Source organism: Bos indicus, chromosome 14 (assembly GCF_029378745.1).
Source record: "Bos indicus isolate NIAB-ARS_2022 breed Sahiwal x Tharparkar chromosome 14, NIAB-ARS_B.indTharparkar_mat_pri_1.0, whole genome shotgun sequence".
Taxonomy (NCBI): Eukaryota; Metazoa; Chordata; class Mammalia; order Artiodactyla; family Bovidae; genus Bos; species Bos indicus.
Genome location: NC_091773.1, coordinates 34,194,100 through 34,212,959, shown reverse-complemented (window position 1 = coordinate 34,212,959; position 18,860 = coordinate 34,194,100). Strand labels below are relative to the sequence as shown.

The following is an 18,860-nucleotide window of genomic DNA, read 5'->3' as shown; positions in this document are numbered from 1 at the left end:
TGAAGTCTTTCTTCACTTAGTGAAGTGTGTGAACACTTACTTGGTTTACAAACTTTATAATTCCCTAAAGTTATCCAGTTGCTTTTAGGAGAAGGAAATATCTTTCCTGAACGAGGGATATATCTTATAGACAGACAGAGAACCTCTTTAGTGCTCGGATGATGAACATAATGATTTTTCCCTCTTCAAATACAGTTTGACCCAAAGCTTAGCTGCAGCTGCTGCTAAGTTGCTTCAGTCGTGACCAACTCTGTGCAACCCCATAGACGGCAGCCCACCAGGCTCCGCCATCCCTGGGATTCTCCAGGCAAGAACACTGGAGTGGGTTGCCATTTCCTTCTCCAATGCATGAAAGTGAAAAGTGAAAGTGAAGTTGCTCAGTCATGTCTGACTCTCCGCGACCCCATGGACTGCAGCCTACCAGGCTCCTCCGTCCTTGGGATTCTTCAGGCAAGAGTACTGGAGTGGGTTGCCATTGCCTTCTCCACAAAGCTTAGCATCTGTTCTCAAAGCAGAAATGGCAACCATCAACCAAATTACAATGTATATTTGATTAGTAGATCTTTTCTTAAAGTGATTCCTGGTCTTCCTGAAAAGGGTAAAACAAAACAGAGTTTATGCTGGTTATGTGTTAGACCTGCCAGTTTGTTTGGGAATGGAAGGTTGCTTATGGCCCATGAGAGATCACAAAGTCAGAGAGTTGAGACATGAATAAGAAACACTCTACCAAGCCTATGCTTAAGACCCAGAGGAGTTACTGAAGGGCTGTGTGGAAACTCATGGGTTCTCCCCTTTCTGTACCTCCTGGTGTTGTTCAGACTATTGAATAGCATCCAGGTAGCTAAACCTGAGAAAGTCAGATTAAGTATATCCATAATTTTCATTCCAAATGATAATTCTTCTAAATAGTTTATTTCTCTTACTGATTGTTAAGGACGTTAGTATGTTTTAAATGTTCTGTTTCATACTGTTTATATAATTCAAAGAAAATAAACTGCTTGATATTATTTTATATATTTGCTCTATGAATTGCAATCTACAATATCTTTGTTTTTGTAAAAACACTTAGCAAATAACTGGTTGTCTGTGTGATAGTATAGTGCGTTGATGTAGTGCTTACTACACAATAAACTCTTATAAACTAATCATAGAATCCATTTCAAATATAAATAAATCTGGAATTTAAAGAATATGTATTTAGAAGATTTAACAGGCCTTTAGAAGATTTGACAGGGCCTGAGAGCTTTAATACTGACTTTCGGTACCAGAGTTCACACTTAAAGACTTCTAACTTTCAATGAGAGTAGACATTTTTAGCCTAATTCTCTTCCTAGGAAAATCCAGTTAAAATATGACAGTCTCAGTCCAAACCACATGTGTCCAAGTTTGGTGCATTTGGAGATATTTATGGCTTCACAGCTGTGACAAAACAGTATTTCTAAATTCAAATAATATATGAAAAATATATTTGTAGTTTACTTAGCAAATACAGTTGAATATTAGAAGTTGATATTGGGGAGAAAAATATACAATAAATAATAAACATGTTCTCCTTTTTTTTTCCTTTGCTTTATTGCTCTGTGAGGTTGTCAAGAAGTAAATTAGAGACGTGTTGATTAGATTGCAAGTCTGTGTTTGGACACCCATGTTCTTTTTGTCTATGAATTTGTCTTTATGTAAGCAGCTGGTCCCAGACATGCATACCTTTGTGATTTTACAACCGACATTTCCCCTGAACACTGCTTCTGTTACTATTTTCCATTATCCTCTATTAACCTTCAATTTTCATTTGTTTTCTCCCTAGCTTTTAATAACCCACGACCAGGGCAACTGGGCAGGTTATTGCCAAACCAGAATTTCCCACTTGACATCACATTGCAAAGCCCAACGGGCGCTGGACCTTTCCCACCAATCAGAAACAGTAGTCCCTACCCAGTGATACCTCAGCCAGGAATGATGGGTAATCAAGGGATGATAGGAAACCAAGGAAATTTAGGGAACAGTAGCACAGGTAAGGGCTCAAATGGGCTGTCAACTTTTTATTGGTGGGTTATTCAACTTAATGATGTATTCCTCCACATCCAAGTAGTAGAATTTTTCGTGTGAAATTTTTTATGCTAGAAACACATTTGAATGTAAGAAAATTCTGCAGATTTTCACTGTGAGCGTGGTATATGAAGAATTGGAAAGCCTCCCAGTAGGCTGACCTTTTTATGCTGTGATCATTGTTTTTACAAGGGTTCTAGTTGCTCGCTAATCCTACAGTAAAAACTTATTTCACTACTATTCCAGTTACTATTTTAGACCTTGTAGTGCTTTATGTAGAAGAATTTGCTAGCTTTTTGTGATAATCTGCTGACAACCCCAAAAGTGTGTTAGTGTTAATCGCTCAGTCGTGTCCGACTCTTTGCGAACCCATGGGCTATAGCCTTCCAGGCTCCTCTGTCTATGGAATTCTCCAGACAAGAATACTGGAGAGGGTAGCTATTCCCTTCTCTAGAAGATCTTTCCAACTCAGGATAACCCCAAAACTCCCTATTAATTGATGATTTGTGTTTCATGAATTTCAGAATGAAAGTATAAAATTCCACCAACCTTTTATACTTGTAACAATAGCAGTTCTCATTCTGAAAAATATTAATTAAGAAAATGAATTTTAAGTGGTAGTGTGGTTAACCTAATAGTAGCTGATCCCAGAATTCCATTTTTTAAAATGTATAAGGTTGCCTGTGATCTGGTTTGACCCTTGACCTGCTGTGGCTTAAGGTGTCTGCCAAGTTTCCCACGCATATTCCTAAGTGGTAGTCATCCCCATAGCAGCTGCCATACTCCCAAACCTCCTTCCAGTTCAGGCTAGGAATCACTGCAGCAGCATTGATGGCTATAACCACCATGTCCTGTACCCTCTGGGTATCCCGCACCCTTAGGATGCTGAGCTTTCTAATGAAGTCCTGCTCACCGTTTATAACTGGAGACAAAGGCATTGAAAGAAACATGTTACAAAAAGAACTTATATTCATAGGTTTTAATTCTTGGCAGTTTTTTTAGCTTAGTGTGTCATCCCTGTAATCACATTTCCATTCAGATAAGTAAAAATAAGAGTTCAGTTGAAAGAAAAAAGATGGGTTTTTTTTTTTCTTTTAACTTTCTGTTGTTGGTAAGCAGTTCACATGGGAAATGTGAGCTATGTTGTATTAAAATAGTTTATTCATTCAACAGATATTTACTGGGTGCCTACTAGATGTGCCAGACACTGACTACATCACTAATTATTTATTTGCAGAAACAATGCCATATTGATCTTATATTATTTTTAAGATAAAGTATTGATTTATATAAGTAAAATGTTGACTCACATGAAATTCTGTCAGAGAAAAGGAGCCAATAGTTTATTAAAGGTGGCTCCTTATCAGTGAAATGCAACATCTGGGTTCTTGGAGAAACATTAGGAATTTGGAGACATACCTATATTCAAATCTAGGCAGCCTGGAGATGCCTGGCATCCAGACTATAAAGATCAAGCAGTGTCTGTGCTTTGCTTTAAAAAAAAGAAGAAAACATGAAAGAGACTACCCTGGTTATAATTACATTAATATTTCAAATTATGGATTATTTTCCCTTCTGCTTTCTAGACTTTATATAATCTTGTTATATTGATTAGATAATAGATTTTTTGAAAAAGAAAATGTCTTTTCTCCCATATCTTTATATCATTCAAGTCTAGTCTTCAAATGGTTTTTAAAATATGTACTAATATAATACTGTCCTAACTTGTTCAGTCTAATTACACTTAACTCTTCATTGTCCTGATGAGGTACATTCTCATTTCACCAGTGAAAAACCACCCACAATACATGCTCTCCCCATTTCTGAAATATACCCTGTTTTTAGTTATTATCATAATTAAAGTCAATGCAAGTCACATCTTTGAAAGCAGAACTGTTGCACATCCTTTATTAAACACTTCAGAACGAAGGGTCCTCACTTGGGGTTCTTCCCCTTTAGGATACCAAGTTTTAGCCCGTGTCTGGCCATCGCCAGCATCCTGGGGCCAGAGAGAGCAAGCACGTGATCTGCCAGCAGTGTGTGCTCTTCTCACTGGTGTGTGTGGTTGCGCAGCTGTTACTATCTCAAGCGTAAGAGGATTTTTACATATCTGTCCCTACCCAGTCTAGATCTACATCACCAGCAACGAGGTGGTCCAGGCACACCGAGGCAGCCGGCGCTTCCTTGCCGTGACCACAAAGAACCAGAGTGGAAAGATGCTCTCATTCCCCCGGCTTCCAAGGCTGTCTCATTCAGCTTTGAAGCTTAACAAATTGTAATGCTCAGAAAGGGATTTGAGAATTTAAAGTCTGGCCAAGGCTTCACGGGATATTCTCTGTGATTTGGGTTTAGAATTAGAATATTGATTATCAGTTTTTACCTTGTTTTCTCTTGGCCTCACCTCCCATTTGGAAAGTAAAGCATTGACGTGTATATCAGCTAATGTGATTCACTTCCTGAGGAAGGAAGTTGGGGTTCTCCACACGCCACAGCACCTGTCTCTTAAGTACATATGGGAACAACTGTAACAGCTTTTCCGAACTGTAAAGAGTGGCAAGTCTGTGTTGTGAAAAACTTCATAGTAATTGCCAGCTTGTGTTTCTTACCCAAGGCCCACATCTGGCCCGGCGAGGGCGTGAGCTGTCGGGTTAACTGTGTATTAGGAACAACTGTCTGTCTCGTGTAGAGTAAGAGCGTCTAGTGTTCCTGCATGTTGACTATGTTTCCGGTCACCACATCTCTGTCTTCTCTGCCTTGCCTGTAGGCATGATTGGCAGCAATGCTGCCCGGCCCACCATGCCGTCTGGGGAGTGGGCGCCCCAGAGTCCTGCCGTGAGGGTCACCTGTGCTGCTACCAGCAATGCCATGAACCGGCCGATCCAAGGAGGTATGATTCGGAACCCAACAGCCAGCATCCCCATGAGACCCAACAGCCAGCCTGGCCAAAGACAGATGCTTCAACCTCAGGTCATGAATATGGGTAAGGTGGTTCCTGTACTCTTTGCTTTTCAGTTTGATGCATTCTTAGGAGAGAGGAACAGCTCCTTAAGTTCTGTCAGGCTTGTCATTTGCGGTTTAGGGAATACCCCCCGCCCCACCACTGCCCCCCACCACCCTGTGTCAAGCTATCAAATGTGGGATTTTGCTGAAGATCTCTGCACAGGTCATAGAATTGCAGGATTTCCAGTAAAATAAGATAACTCACTACCTTTATGATGTTTCATTTTTGCTTGAAACTATCCAATTTCAACTTTTACAGGGAATGGATTACACTGTAACACTAGAAATATCATATAGATGATATTTTAAAGAAGCATTTCAATGGTACAGCAATGTCCCTAACTCTGCATGGTCATCAGGACCTTAAAATGCAGATTTCTGGGCACTACCCTAGACTAGGTGGGCACGGTGGTAAAGAATGCACTGCCAATGCAGGAGATGTAAGAGAAGCGAGTTCAATCCCTGGGTCAGGAAGATCCCCTTGAGAAGGAAATGGCAGTCCACTCCAGTATTCTTGCCTAGAAAATCCCACGGACAGAGGAGCCTGGCGGGCTATAGTCCATGGGGTCACAAAGAGTCAGACACGACTAAGCACAGCACATTTTACCCTAGACTGTTACACAAGACTCTCCCAGGTCTTCACTGAAAGAGCAGGGTCTTACAGAGCAACTCAGAACATATAAGGATCACTAGAGTTGTTTGGATACAGTTCACATGTTATTAAAATTAATGATCAGACACATTGTTTGATACCATTTATATGAAATGTCCAAAACAGGCAAATCTGTAGATAAAGTAAGATTAGTGGATTCCTAGGGCTGGGGCTTTGTGGGGAGAATGGAGAGTTACTCCTGATTACATTATGAGGTTTTTTGGGGGTGGGAGGATGAAAACATCCTAAAATTGATCATTGTGATGGTTGTACAGCTCTGCAACTACACTAATAGACACTGAATCATAACAGTTTAAGTGAGCTAAGTATATAGTATGTCAATTATATCTCAATAAACGATTATTTTTTAAAAAAACTTAATGTAGCTCATTCTTGTTTCTTAATATTGACATACTAACCTTCCACTTGTCTGTTACCATAATTCAGATAAGGTGATGTTTATATACTTTTTCATATACTTAGATAGTGCAGGATGTTGTTATTATTTAGTCACTAAGTTGTGTCCAACTCTTTGCCACCCCATGGACTGTAGCCCGCCAGGCTTCTCATCCATGGGATTTCCCAGGCAAGCATACTGGAATGGGTTGCCATTTCCTCCTCCAGGGGATCTTCCCGACTCAGGGGTGGAACCTGGATCTCTTGCATTATTGGCAGGCAAGTTTTTTTACCACTGAGCAACTGGGGAAGCCCAGAGCAGGATGAGTAAACGCTAAGTCATTACCAGAAAGATGCCAGGATGGTTTTGACATAATTATGCAGAATGGTCATCCCGCCCTGGCATCGATTTTCTTTTCTAGTTGTTTAATTGCTCAGCACATTTTGGCTTATTGTTTCTGAGATGACATTCATGTTGCCTTTCTATGGAAAGTGTACTTCCAATTAATAATGCACGATTCACAAGTGTAAATTCACATAATTTGAGACATGCATGAAAAATACTAAAAATGGCCAGATTTCCATGCAGAAATACACTGGGAAATTTCTAAAATACTTAATTCATTCATTTAAAAATCATCATAGTAAATCCTTTCTGTCCAGAAATTTCATTTATCCTCAGTCTTTCTTCATGAATGACAGATAGGTTTTGAGCTTGAAAAATGGCTCTGTGAGCTTCATGGTGTAGCTGAATTGCTCTGATTTTTAATAAACTCATAAAAGCTGTGAACTCAACAGAAAAGTATCTATTGTAATGGAAGACAGGTCCACAGACAGTGATAATATAATCATTAAAGAGTTCATATCGTGCATTAGCTTTAAACCTCTACAAAGAATTCCTAAGAAAGAGCATGTCTGAGTTGTCTGAGCCCCCTTTCTACACCTGTCTTACAAGCACTTCGCAAAATTATGTCCAGGACCTTGATGCCCTTTTAGGGGATCTGGAAGGCCAAAACTATTCTCATAATAATATAAAGATATTATTATTCTCTCATGGACGCACAATAGAGTTGGCTTAAAAAAAAAATCTTATCTGTGTTGCAAACAAACAACTCATAGAAAAATAGGTCAGATTTGTGATTACCAGAGGGGAGGGGAGGGCAGGGAAAGGCAAGCTGGTTGGAGGTGGTTTAAAGGCACAGATTTCTATTATAAGATAATTTCTAGGGACGTAATGTATAACATGATCAATGTAGCTAACACTGCTGTATGTTATATATGAAAGTTGTTAGAGTAAATCCTCTTGACAGTTCTCATCACAAGGAAAAGAATTTTTTTCTTTTTTTTCATTTGTAGCTATTTGAGATGATGGATGTTCACTAAATTTAATGTGATCATTATTTCATGATGTATGTAAGTCAAATCATAGTGCTGTACACCTTAACCTCACATAATGCTGTGTGTCAATTATATCTCAATACCACTGGAAGAAAAGTCTTGTTTATAGCATAGTGGATTTATTATGATGATTTTTAAATGAATTAAGAATCATTTTTTTCTATTTTCCAGTTTTAATTTTCAATACAGTAAACAGCAGTAAGATACATCCCACTTACACAAAAGCCTGTACATTAATAAGAATATAAAGACTCCTTGGAGAAGGCCATGGCAACCCACTCCAGTAATCTTGCCTGGAGAATCCCATGGACAGAGGAGCCTGGCAGGCTACAGTCCATGGGGTTGCACAGAGTCGGACACAACTGAAGTGACTTAGCATAAAAATTCCTAAGTACAAGGAGTTTGGAACTGCTCATCTAGAGTCTCAAAGTGGGTGATCAGCCTTGATATTTATTGCCCTTTTGTTCTATTTCAGAACAAAAATTCTATCTTATTATTTCCACCTAATTATTATTATTTCTGTCTTTTCTATCAGCCAGGTATTTCTCTTTCTATTCCATAGCTGAAACAGACACTTCGCTGATTACAAGTTATAAGATTCAGGGGTTGTTTTCTTCTCCCTTTTCAGGGCCATCTGAACTGGAGATGAACATGGGGGGACCTCAGTATAGCCAACAACAAGCACCTCCAAATCAGACCGCCCCCTGGCCTGAGAGCATTCTGCCAATAGACCAGGCACCGTTTGCCAGCCAGAACAGGTGAGCACTCGGGAGGTCCCAGAGAGCAGAGTTCACGAGTTATCTGAGCCCTAGGCCAGAAGTTAATCTTATCCTTTTAAACACTTGGTGCCTGACCCGTTTTCATGTATTCAAACTATATCACTTACTGGTCTGGGAGTGCAGGAGGTAAGGGAGGGAGGGGAATCCAAAAATCAGTTTAACTGAGCATCTGCCTTCAAAGATGCTGCAGTTTAGTTGGAAAATAAAATATGTAGACTAATAACTAATATGAGCTAGCATGTACTATAAATGGGGTGATCATTCAATTGGGGTGATTGGGGAAAACTTCAGAGTTGATGAGAAGTGGTATCACTGGGATTTCCCTGGGTGTCCAGTGGTTAAGACTCCATACTTCCGATGCAGAGGGCACAAGTTCAGTCCCTGGTCAGGGAACTAAGATCCCACATGCCACGCAGTGTGACCAAGAGATTTTAAAAAATGTAGAAGAAAGGTATCATTTCAGTGGGCAGAGATGGCAGGAAGCCAGTTCATCTGGCAAAAGCAGTATAATCAGAGGCTTAGAGGTTACAGAAACCACACAATATGTTTAGGGTAACAGAATCGTCTAGTTTTATGCTTCATATACTTTACCACATTAAAAAACAGTATCAGAAGATTTAACTGGAAGAGTAGATTAATAAAGGAACAGATTTATAGAGGGTCTTAAATTGCAAACTCTGAAGAATTTGGCCTTTTTTCTTTAAGCTGTTGAAGTTTTTTGAAAAAGAAAGTGGTATATATGATCAAATTTGATTGTTTTTTGATTCTGATTATTAGTCTCATCATTTTTGTTTCTGTGTAGGCAATCTTTTCTAATTGCTTTTGAAATATTTCTGTAACTGCTATACTGTAGTTTTATTGTAGTGTGTCTAGGTGTGAATTGATTTATTTATACTGCTTAGTGTTTGGTATATCTTGTGCTTGTTTTTTAAATCTGTCAATTTGTGTGTCTCATCAGTTCTAGAAATTTAGGCATTATCTCTCTATACTGCCACACCTCCATTTCCTTTATTCTTTCTGGGATTCTGGCAAGACACGTTAACTTTCTACATTAGATTTTTTTAAAACTCATACCCTCCTTATTTCTTTATCCATCTTCCATTTTCAATCTCCTTGTCTCTCTGTACTACATTGAGGATAATTTATTCATATGTATATTTCATTAATTATCTCTATAGCTATGTTTGATCCAGTTACATTCTTCATTCCTAAAAGTTCTATTTGCCTTATTATTTTTCATGGTCTCTTGTGGTTTGCTTATTTTTGACTCCACCTTTATGTCTTTAAACATGACGTTCATCCTTTGTTTCTGCATTTCTTGATTTGGGAGTTCCAGTATCTGGATTCCTTGCAGGTGTAAATCAGTGACTGACTCTTGCTTCTGGTGGCCCATTCCCTGAGTATTATGGCAGTCTTTCACTGGGAGTTCTAGTTACTCTTGGTCAATGAAACACTGGGGTTAAAACTGAGGATACTTTTTCTTAGGAGAGAGTTTGCGTTGGTCTCTGCAGGGGTGAGGGTTCTGCTCACCAGTCTGCTCAGAGCAGCCCAGCCCCCCGACACACACACCATCAGCTCTTTCTCGTGGCTGTGGCCCAGCGAGCCCCGACTCTTGAGGATAAAATCCACCTGTCCCCGGGGGCTTAGGTGTGGCTCAAGTTTCAGCTCGAAGGTGGTTGTTCCATTATTCCCTGGAAAGACAACATCACAGTTGTGTTATGTGCTAATCTCAGGGTTAGCAAAGCACTGGAAGCAGGTGGCTCGCAGGCGACCCTGAGGCCTGTATCATGGTGCTGCTCAGCCAGTTGTGTGGGCACAGAGCCCCGAGGAAGGGAGATAATTCACGTACTGAGCCCGAGTCAGCATGGGAACATAAAGGATGCAGGCAGTGTGTTCTGGGAAGTAAACATTAGGAAACAACTGGAGGAATTTGGTCTTGAGGCTCTCATGTGAAGAGTTCAGGTTGGAGGCTAGCGAGGACCTCGCTACAGACTGAACTATTTTGTCCTTTGGAGGTTGTTCAAATCTAAAATTATAAAGTACTTTTATCAAATTCACTAATAATAAAAGCAGAGTTTCTAAAATTTCATAAGGGTAGAATATTTCCAGAGCTTCTTGTTTTTAAAAAAACAAACAAACAGGTTTTAAAATGACTCCTACCCTGAGATGAAATGCTTTTGTGTAGCTCAGAATTGTGTTGTGGAGCCTGTTTTCCTTCTGTATCTTAAGAGAATGATGCAGGATTCAGGGCACTCAGTGAAGTTTTAAAAAAAAAAATTAAATAGCATAAGGTGAATATGAGCTTAACAATAGGCTGGGTGAGAAAAAGCTGGGGACTAGTTATTTCACTGAAAGAAAAGACCAGGGCAACTGCTTAACAGCTGTTTAGGGAGATAAGAGAAGGTGCTCACCAGCTGTATTCCATTCACTTAGTAGGAGAAACTAGTGTGTTCAGACCCCCGGTGCCTGTGCACCACTTGCGGGGTCTCATTGGACGGCAGTTCTGAGTGGAGTCCAGGATTCTACGTCTCTGACAAGCCCCAAGTGATGCTAGCACCGCTGCTCCTCCACTGTACTTCGCAGGGGAGAACATCAGAAGAGCCACAGTCAGAGTGGCTCTCACTGGACTGGGTACCAGGGGCGGTGTGTGGCCTGCATCACTGGGTTTGCTTGGGAATAGAGCATCATATAAATAACCACTGTAGTCATCCTTAGAGGTGGTACTTTCTCAGGGTCCTTCCAGCTCTTTAAGTCTGATTTCATGGTGTCAGTGAGTGTGTGCATTTTCTAAATATGTTTATTTGGTTTGTTAAAAACATACCCATGTCCATGGAAACTTGCACACAGTAGAAAACGTTTTGGATGAAATATCTAAGATTAGTTTCTAGGGGAAAACTAGGCCCAAAGTTAGGATTTTCACTGTTGCCCAAGTCGAGGAGGGTTCTGTTAAAACAAAAATGGGGACTTCCTGGCAGTCAAGTGGTTAGGACTCTGCGTTTCCATGGCAGGGGGGCATGGGTTCAATCCCTGGTCAAGGAACTAAGGTCCCACAAGCCACAGAGAGAGGCCAAACAACAGCAACAACTAAAAAACAAAAGAGGAGAAATGCAGAGTATATGCTGAAGCCAGTGAGAGTCGGCTGCTCGGCGTGCCGGGGCATTTCTGTGGCTCTGCTCTGACCCTGTTCTCATGTTGTTGGTATTACTGTCAGTTTTCTTTATATAAGAACTCTGTGGACAGAACCGAACATTTTTACTATTTTTAAAGGTATTTCAGCTTTTCTAGCCACTTAACTCCTCTTCTTTTATTTTAAATAATTCAATTAGAAGAAATTTATGACCAAATTTATGGTAGTCTTATTGTCAAAGAAATCCAGAGATGATGGACAACAAGGGTTCTAACCACGTCTCTCTTTTTAAATAAAAGAAAAGCAGTGATTTTTTTAATCCCCTTTGTAAACATTAATATCACCATTAATATTTAATATTTTTCCTGCCTACCTATTTAGAAGTAGGTTTTTTCATGTTTCATGAGCCCAGCGTTAGTTATATATACACATTTCAAAAAGAGAGTAGTTTAACCCTTAAATTTCTAACATATTCACATCCTCATTTATTTATAATTTTATTTCCATTGGCTGTCATTTCATTGTGGTGGTTTTTTTTTTTTTTTTTTCCTTTTATTCATCTGGTAGGTAAAAGAGATATTTAAAATATAGCCCCAAATGTATAGATGATTTTTTTATAATTTCTGTTGGATGTATGTAAAAGTGAACAGTAGCTGCCTTTCATGAAAGACTTTCTTTCACATTAAGTTCAGAATTTCTGAGGTAATTTGGTGTTCTTTTGTTTGTAATGTTCCTTAAAGTAAAGTTTTCTTGGTTGACCATTAATTTCTTATCATATAGTAGCTGCTACTTTTTTGCAAAATTTTGAAAATACAAGTAAAAACTGATGGTAATGTTCCAATTTCTCAAACAATAGCTCAGAATTTGTCTTTTTCCCCTTATCACCATCTTTAATGTCCTGGTAGTCTATAAATAAATAAAAGTATAGATTTCAATAAATAAGGTTTTATCATATGGTATCCCTTACATGTGGAATCTAAAAAGACATGATACAAATAAATTTATTTACAAAACAGAAAGAGACTCACAGACTTAGAGAACAAACTTATGGTTGTTGGGGGGGAAGGATAGTTAGGGAGTTTGGGATGGACATGTATATATTTAAAATGGATAACCAACAAGTACCTACACAGGGAACTCTGCTCAATGTTATGTGGCATCCTAGATGGGAGGGGGGTTTGAAGGATATGAATACATATATATGTATGGCTGAGTCTCTTTGCTGTCCACCTGAAATTATTACAACGTCATTAATAGGCTATACTCAAATAGAATATAAATTTTTTTTTAATTTTTTTAAAAAAGAAAGATTTTTATTAACAATGGACCTGTCTTCTGCCAGTTCATTCCTTACTGCTTTGCCAACCTGGGGCTTCTGTGTGTTCTTCCATTTATTCCTCTGAATTTCATCCTTGTCTTAATACTATATTTGTCAGCCACCATCTAGATTGTAACTGTATTTATAATTGCCCAAAATGTAAGAAAAAATTTTCTGCCATCATATTGGCAGTCATTTATAAAGGAGGAATTGAAGGTCCAGATCACTATTTTTTCTATAAGCCAAACGTATTATGTTTCTCAAAGAAGTGTTGTAACTCATGGTATGCCCAAATTTATGATACCAAGCCACAATGCAATATATTTTTATGAACATAAGACTGTATTTTTCTGAACATAAGGTATGATAACTTGGCTAGATCAAGAACCTTTTATTTTCACCAACGGGAACTTGCTGAACTTAACACAGTTCGGATACCGAGCCAACAAAGAAACTGAAGATGCTCACCAGGCACAGTTGAGGTTTGTGAGTAAATGCCAGCATCAGGTCAGCACAGCGCAGTGAGTGGGCCTGGAGTCGAGAGCAGAGTGGGCATGGCCGGGGGTGACTGGAGGAGAAACGCTGAGCCTGGAGGGGAAGGATCACAGATGCAGGAGGGGGTGGGGAACATGGAATGGGAAGTCTTGGCATTATGGCGGGTATACAGCATCTTCTAGGAAAAGGCCGGCTGCCCAGGGCAGCTGGGACCCACAGGGAAGCCATAGGCTCTACGCTATACTGGGACAGGTTAGGCTTTACTGAAGTGTGTGTGTCTACCACCACCAGCACCCTGTCCCAGGGCCTGGGATTTTGTGAGTCCGCTCAGTAATGGGAACAGGAACCTGGCAACATCGTATCAGGAGGATTAGAGACTGTAAGCAGGTATCCCCAAGGCCCCAGCTCAAGTTGAAGAGGGCTTTGACCAAAGTAGGAATCTAGGTCATGCATTAGCTTAACTTTTTTAATTAGAAAAAGAAAAGGAAATCATGAGACCAAAAAATAGGTTATTATGTAGGAAATCACTTAGATGCCAATGAACGTTTCCAGTACTTTTTTTTTTCTCTGTATTGGGATGTGCCCTCCCTGGAGTGGAGTTGTCTCCCACGATACCGGACAGGGTCTCCTCTTCCAGCTGACGCCGGCAGATGCATACAGGGCACCTGCCTTCCCACAGAGCTCCTGCAGCCTCACTCCACTTAAACGGGACCCGAGTTCATAGTAGAGATCTGGGGTGGGGGCTCTGGCTGTGTGGGGATTTAAAGCTTGTGAAGAAACAGAAGTTGAAAATTATGCAGTAAAGCTCGAGAAAGAAAATATTAACTAGCATCTTTGGGGAATGAGGTCTCAGGCCTAAGAGAAGGTGGTAAATAGCATCCACTGTCGGCTGACTTGAGCTCTTTTTTCATAAAATGTACCACATCTGAATGTTGGTCATTCCTCTCTGGGGAATTTCCTCTGCTCTTTGCTTCCGTGACATGCAGTGCTGTGGTTTTTCTCCTCCTTGTTGCCAGTGTTCTGATCTGCTCCTTCCTCCCACTCCCTAAGTGTAGAGTAATCTGATCACAGTTGTGTTTAGAAACTTAATTCTGGGAGCATGTGGAAACAGGAAGGGTCCAGTCTATTTGGGTGCTTGACGTCTCCCTGAGAACTGAGGCCCTGGCGGCAAGGCCTCTTATGGTACCTCTCAGGTCATGGGATGCGAGCTCGGAGAGCCAAGGACTACAGGCACACAGTTTAGTGAAGGGCATACTTACTAGGTGATTTTCTTCACAAATGACTGGGGCTAATGAAGATTCAGGGTAGATTATTTCTAAGTGCACTGGGTTAGAACTGTTCGAAACTATTGGCGTAAATCCTCAGCATTTCAGGATTCTAGGCCAAAATGGCACAGAACTAGCTTTAGGAAACATGGCCTGTTATCCCTATGTGAATCTATCATCACTTAAGAATGAGGGTGCTGTGCTTAGTCGTTCAGTCGCTTCCCCTTCTGCGACCCCATGGACCGTAGCCCGCCAGGCTCCCCTGTCCATGGGGATTCTCAAAGCAAGAATACTGGAGTGGTAGCCATTCCCTCCTCCAGGGGATCTTCCCAATCCAGGGAATGAACCCAGGTCTCCCATATTGCAGGTGGATTCTTTACCATCTGAGCCACCAGGAAAGGCCATGAATACTGGAGTGGGTGGCCTATTCCTTCTCCAGGGGATCTTCCCTACCCAGGAATCAAACTGGGGTCTTCTGCATTGCAGGCAGATTCTTCACCAGCTGAGCTACCAGGGAAGCCCTAAGAATGAGGGTGCTTACTTGTAAACTTCATTCTCTACAAAACATCATGTAGTACCTCTAAGAGGACAAATTAGAGGATCATTTCCCCTTTCAATATTTGAGTAACTCAGAAACTCTTTTTAACTCCCAAGGTTGTCAGTTAATGTAAATCACAGGACTTTATTATACCATTGAATTTGGAGTGTAGTGTTACAGTTTTATCACCTAAAATATACAACAGACATAATCTGCATGTTCATGGTCGACTTTTCATGACTAACTTGGTAGCCTGACAGCCATACTTCTTGAGGATTTTCATAAATGTTTGCAAATCCTACTTATGCATGACGGAGAAATATCCCATTAGTCCAGCCAAGTGCAGTCTAATGGCTAATGGCAGCTGAGTTCAAAAAAAGTAATGGAGCTTTCATGCTCACTGTGTCCCTCAGATGGGTCATTCAAGCCTGGTGAGAAATGAAACTATGTAATCAATTAGTCTTTCCTGCTAAAATCCTGGAAACTCCTTGGACTACTTCAGTTCAGTTCAGTCACTCAGTTGTGTCTGATTCTTTGTGACCCCATGAATCGCAGCACACCAGGCCTCCCGGTCCATCACCAACTCCCGGAGTTCACTCAGACTCACGTCCATCGAGTCAGTGATGCCATCCAGCCATCTCATCCTCTGTCGTCCCCTTCTCCTCCTGCCCCCAATCCCTCCCAGCATCAGAGTCTTTTCCAATGAGTCAACTCTTCGCATGAGGTGGCCAAAGTACTAGAGTTTCAGCTTTAGCATCATTCCTTCCAAAGAAATCCCAGGGCTGATGTCCTTCAGAATGGACTGGTTGGATCTCTTTGCAGTCCAAGGGACTCTCAAGAGTCTTCTCCAACACCACAGTTCAAAAGCATCAATTCTTCAGCACTCAGCTTTCTTCACAGTCTGACTCTCACATCCATACATGACCACTGGACAAACCATAGCCTTGACTAGACGGACTACTTCAGGGCAAAGCAAATATATGAGTATATATGCTAGAAGAGTCATTGTAGATTTGTGGGAACACAGTGGTCACCCCGGCCGGTGATGAATCCCCACTTTGTAGTGTTGCCTGTCTGTTCTCCACCACGGAGTCTGACAAGCCCTCCAAGCCTCAGCTTTGCCAGTTTTAGAGCAGGAGCAATAAAAACAACAATCATAACATCCAGTGCCTTAACGTGTGTCTCACCTATCTCTGTTGTTGTTGTTGTTGTTTAGTCGCTCAGTTGTATCTGACTCTCTTGCAACCCCATGGGCTGTAACTCACCAGGCTCCTTGTGAGTTATGTCCTTAGGGATTCTCCAAGCAAGAGAATACTGGAATGGGTTGCCATTTCCTCTCCAGGGTGTCTTCCCTACCTAGGCATCAAACCCAGATCTCCTCCTGCATTGGCAGGTGGATTCTTAACCACTGAGCCACCAGGGAAGCCCCCTATCTGTGTTAGGCACTAAATAATGCGTATCTATTATGTGGGGTTGTTGTTTGTGTCTGACTGGTACCGTATTTTACTACTTTTGTTATTAAGGCGGGAAAAAAATGTTCTCTAATCAACTCACTTTTCCGTGGGCACGAGATGAAGTTTGTCTCTTTACAGGCAGCCATTCGGCAGCTCTCCCGACGACTTGCTGTGTCCACATCCTGCAGCAGAGTCTCCGAGTGATGAAGGCGCTCTCCTGGACCAGCTGTACATGGCCTTGAGGAACTTTGATGGCCTGGAGGAGATCGACAGAGCCCTGGGGATACCCGAGCTCGTCAGCCAGGTGGGCACACCATGAGGCTGGCGGAGGCCAAGCTCGCAGGGACACAGAGACGTCTGTTTTCTTCTGCTTGCACATAAACGGCAGTCGGCTTTTTAGAACGTGCTCTTCCCTCGTAACCAGGAGCCCTGTTTCCTGTCACCCCCTCTCCTTGTTACTCCCACATCAACTTTTGCCCCAGAGTGGAAATGACCAAGAATGAATTTTACCTGTAATTTGGATTTATTTGCCCAAAAGGCATAAACTCAAGTCCAGGTCACTTGACTATGGCAGAGAGGAACATAACAAGGAGCAGAGAGGCCAGGAACAGACCACTGCTGTCTCAGCGATCTAGAACCTTCCATCTCAAAACCAGTATCCTTCATCTTATATCTGTGAGCTAGTGATAGGAAGCTACTTGTGTTAAAACAGGTTGCACATAAGTTAGCAGAAGTCACTTTAAAGGTGAAGTTAGCCAGTCTCCGTGGGCTTACATTGCTTCCCCCGCTGCCCATGCCCCCGTTCCCTTCTCCAGGGGATCTTCCCAACCTGGGGATCGAACCCAGATCTCCATTACAGGCACATTCTTTATCGTCTGAGCCCCCAGGGAAGCCTGTATAGTTGATTTAGTTGGTGACATAAAGTCATTTAAGAGTACTTTATAGCAGCAATATAATAACCTAACAGAGTCTCATGAAATAATTTGGAGGACTTTTCTCAGTCTGGCTACGCAGCCCAATTGATGTGAAGCAGGCATCCTGTTTTCCCGTAGAAAGATCACAGGCTCACTGCCGTCTTCTTCTTTTCTCGTCATGAATCATCTTTGTCTTAGTGCTAAGAAGTACCTTCCAGAGTTTGATCTGCTTCCTGGACGTGTGAGGTGTTGAGAGGGTCTGTGAGAAGGGTGGTGCCGAGTCATGGGAGACTTTCTCTGAAGCATTAAAACTAGTCTTGTAATCCCCACATTCAGCAGATAGAAGTGGGAGTTAAGACTTGTCAATTCATACTGAGAACAGCAGAATGGAAAGAGATGACTTGAGGTTGCATGACATAACCTGAATAAATCAAGAGAGGAAAATGGAGTTGAAATATTTCCTGTGTGGCTGGTTTGTTTTGCCTTTAGCGCTGGTGAGAATTTAGCGTTCAGCACTGTTATCCCTGTGTTTCGTCTAAGTGACATTTAAAGATATATGATTCTTGGGGTTGCTGCGTGACTCAAGCATTGCTTTTATCAAAACTGGTGTCATTTCATCATTGAATATCTTCAATCTTTTTTTTTTTAATTTGTGTTTCTATGTTGTCTCATCAAATCCATCCTTATAATGTCATATTACCTGAATTATAGAAATAGTGATTATTAGGTGAAGTTGGGGAAATGTAGAATACAAATGGGCTTTATTTGTAGTCATCAGAGTTATGTGTTTTCTTTAAAAATGGAAATTACTTAAACTTTCTCTCTTCTAAAGATGGGCCAATACTTCAAGATCTGAGATGGTTTTGTGGATATACTTAGAGCAGTAATTCAACAGTGAATGGTTCCCATGAGTGGGCTCCACATTTTTAAAACTATTATGCACAAGAAGATGGGCCCAGTTCTCACGGTTAAACTTGATCTGAGGGCAGGATTCTGGGTGGCCCCAGGCCTGCTGTCACATGGATAGACTAGCTTAAGGAAAACCTAGGATGTTACTGTGGTTAAAGCACACCTAAGAGATGACTTTACAGTTGGGTCCTTCCCTCCTCTCTGTTGGGAGGTTCATAGCAGAAGGAAGAAAGAATGAGCCAAGTGCACCCTCCAGATTTGCAGTCATTTTAGGGCCACCTGACCTGAAGTTGTCGCCCCTGGGAAATTCTGGATTTTCTGTACCCACTCCATTCTGAGCCAGATAGGTGGAGTAGCTCTAAGAAGTCAAGAAGGACAAACACATTAGATACATCTAGTTGGAAATAAGATGGTGGGACTTCCCTGGGGGTCCAGCAGTTAAGAATCCACTTTCCACTGCAGGGGGACGTGGGTTTGATCCTGGGTCAGGAACCTAAGATCTCACATGCCACAGGGCAACTAACCCTTTGTGCCACACCTAGCGAAGCCCCTGCACTACAACAAAGACC

At 41.3% G+C, this 18,860-nt stretch overlaps 1 protein-coding gene across 8 annotated transcripts in view; it reads left to right on the top strand.

Moving 5' to 3' along the window:
- NCOA2 (nuclear receptor coactivator 2) overlaps positions 1-18,860 on the top strand; it is a 285,118-nt gene that overhangs the window by 250,316 nt on the left and 15,942 nt on the right. For 7 of the 8 annotated variants that reach the window (XM_070802649.1, XM_070802653.1, XM_070802652.1 and 4 more), the window contains 4 exons: positions 1,805-2,011; positions 4,811-5,026; positions 8,121-8,250; positions 16,607-16,772. In XM_070802649.1, coding sequence (XP_070658750.1) covers positions 1,805-2,011; positions 4,811-5,026; positions 8,121-8,250; positions 16,607-16,772 — 719 coding nt within the window. The remainder of the gene's footprint in view (positions 1-1,804; positions 2,012-4,810; positions 5,027-8,120; positions 8,251-16,606; positions 16,773-18,860) is intronic. The other variant, XM_070802655.1, reaches the window with a different exon arrangement.